Source organism: Octopus bimaculoides, chromosome 13 (genome assembly GCF_001194135.2).
Source record: "Octopus bimaculoides isolate UCB-OBI-ISO-001 chromosome 13, ASM119413v2, whole genome shotgun sequence".
Taxonomy (NCBI): domain Eukaryota; kingdom Metazoa; phylum Mollusca; class Cephalopoda; order Octopoda; family Octopodidae; genus Octopus; species Octopus bimaculoides.
The window spans coordinates 29,078,109-29,080,453 of NC_068993.1; the positions used below are offsets into that span (position 1 = coordinate 29,078,109).

At 40.6% G+C, this 2,345-nt stretch overlaps 1 protein-coding gene across 3 annotated transcripts in view; it reads right to left on the reverse strand.

Moving 5' to 3' along the window:
- Positions 1 to 2,345, reverse strand: part of LOC106880368 (rho GTPase-activating protein 7) — a 216,516-nt gene that overhangs the window by 39,959 nt on the left and 174,212 nt on the right. For all 3 annotated transcript variants that reach the window (XM_052972397.1, XM_052972398.1, XM_052972399.1), the window contains exon 8: positions 1,192 to 1,317. In XM_052972397.1, coding sequence (XP_052828357.1) covers positions 1,192 to 1,317 — 126 coding nt within the window. The remainder of the gene's footprint in view (positions 1 to 1,191; positions 1,318 to 2,345) is intronic.

Consider the following 2,345-nt stretch of genomic DNA (forward strand, 5'->3'; position numbering starts at 1 on the left):
ATGACCGTTGCCAGTACCGCCTGACTGGCCTTTGTAGGGTTTTCAAGCGAGATCGTTGCCAGTGCCCCTGGACTGGCTCTTGTGCGAGTGGCACATAAAAGACACCATTTCGAGCGTGGCCGTTTTCGTGCGGGTGACATGTAAAAGCACCCACTACACTCTCTGAGTGGTTGGCGTTAGGAAGGGCATCCAGCTGTAGAAACTCTGCCAAATTAGATTGGAGCCTGGTGTTGCCATCCGGTTTCACCAGTCCTCAGTCAAATTGTCCAACCCATGCTAGCATGGAAAGCGGACGTTAAACGATGATGATGATGATGATGATGATGATGTGTACGTATGAATGTGTGGGTGAGTTTGTATTTCTCCTTCTTTACGTGTCCATTAACTGTAAACAAAACATAAGCATTTATTATCAATCTCAAAAGCACATCATGGCTTCTTTACATGTCTTCACATGTAGTGTAATCTTTGTAAACAAAAAGCTCATAACTATGTCCAGGCTGTTCTTTGTATGATAAACTAGAGGATTATTACTTTACTTGGGAACAGATGAGGTATGACAACAGAAAAGACATCTGGCCATAAAAAAATCTGCTTCAATGAATTCCACCTGATCTATGCAAGCATGGAGAAGTGGAAGTTAAAAGTGATGACAAATTCTACAATAGATTCAGCTATAAGAATCTATTGTAGATTCTGCATATAGGTGTTCTCGTGGACAAATAGGATGAATAGCAGGGAGATGAGAAATGAATCTTGATGAACTACTTCTTACATGTTAAAGTTGTCTCTGAACTCAACTCGCATTCTTAATTACTTACTGCACCTCTATACATAGCCTGTACAGCTCCCACAAACCATTCACCAACACCTAATGCACATGAATGGATCTTAGTGACGCACCTTGCCAAAAGCTTTCTCCAAATCACACACACTAAAGAAAGATAAGTAATGGAACTTGTTCAAGCAAAGATGTAATTCAAATAATTAGATATTTAATTTGCTATATGAGAAAGGGAGAAAAAAGAAGAGGGGAAAATATACTGATAGAAAGAAAAAGAGGAAGGAAAAGTGAGATAGTGAAAAAGGTAAGAAAAGAGAGAAATGAGAAAAGGTGAGTAAAAAGAAAGGAGAAAGTGAAAGAAAGAGAGAAACATGAATGGCATGTATGCTGTGTACATTGTTACTCACGTGTAAAAATCCCAATAAATGTTTCTGATAGTTTATTAGTTAATAAACATTCTGGTAGTTCACGGAAATATTGCTTTGTGAGGTCAGCAACATCATAAGATTGCAAACTGGTAAAAGCAACCATATCTAAAAGTGAAAAATAAAACAAAAAGGATGTAGTTTAGATAGATCTTTCATGAGGTTATTGATTGTGTGTGCATGTGTATCTATTTATATATGTATATATACATAACCATCTTCATACTTTTCAAAGAAAGAATAAAACATCGCCAACTTATTACAAAGATTTGAGAAATGTGCAAAACAAAATTGACTTGCAGTTATCATGGTGCACTGTTAGATATGCTAAACTTTATGTTAGTGATCAGCTTGGCTGAAGTCTCTGTATGGAGATGCTTGAGGACCAACTACCCACATGTTTTATGATTTTAAACTCATTCATAACAAAATTCCCTATAAAGCAGAATCTCGTCAGAGCCAGAAAACACATATATAATGTCAGTGTACATACTAAACAGATTGTAAGTACCTTGAGAGAAAAGTTGAAACTAAGAAGCATCAGTTGTGGTGTGCAAGAGAGACGATTGCGCTGGTATGGTCATGTAGCGAGAATGGATGAGGATAGCTGTGTGAAAAAGTGCCACACTACCTGTAGAAGAGGTAGGCCCAAGAAGATCTGGGATGAAGTGGTGAGGCACGACCTTCGAACATTGGGCATCACGGAGGCAATGACTTCTGACCGAGACCTTTGGAAATATGCTGTGTGTGAGAAGACCCGGCATGCCAAGTGAGAACTAAATCCAAGGCCTCTGCCAGAGGTGTAGCCAGCCCACTTATGTGTACCTTCCTTCATTGGACACTAAACTCTGCTTGCAAAGACCTGTTGAGGCAAGTGAAATTGAAATCGAACTAAACTCGACGACTGGCACCCATGCCAATGTCGTCTCCTTCATTGGACACGAAACTCGGCTTGTGAAGACCTGTTGAGGTAAGCGAAAGCGAAATCGTGATGGCACCTGTGCCCAGCGTCGCCATCCTGGCACTTGTGCCAGTGGCACGTGTTAAGATATTTGAGTGAGATCGTTGCCAGTGCTGCCAGACTGGCTCCTGATTGGCCTTCATGCCGGTGGCACGTAAAAGCACCCACTACACTG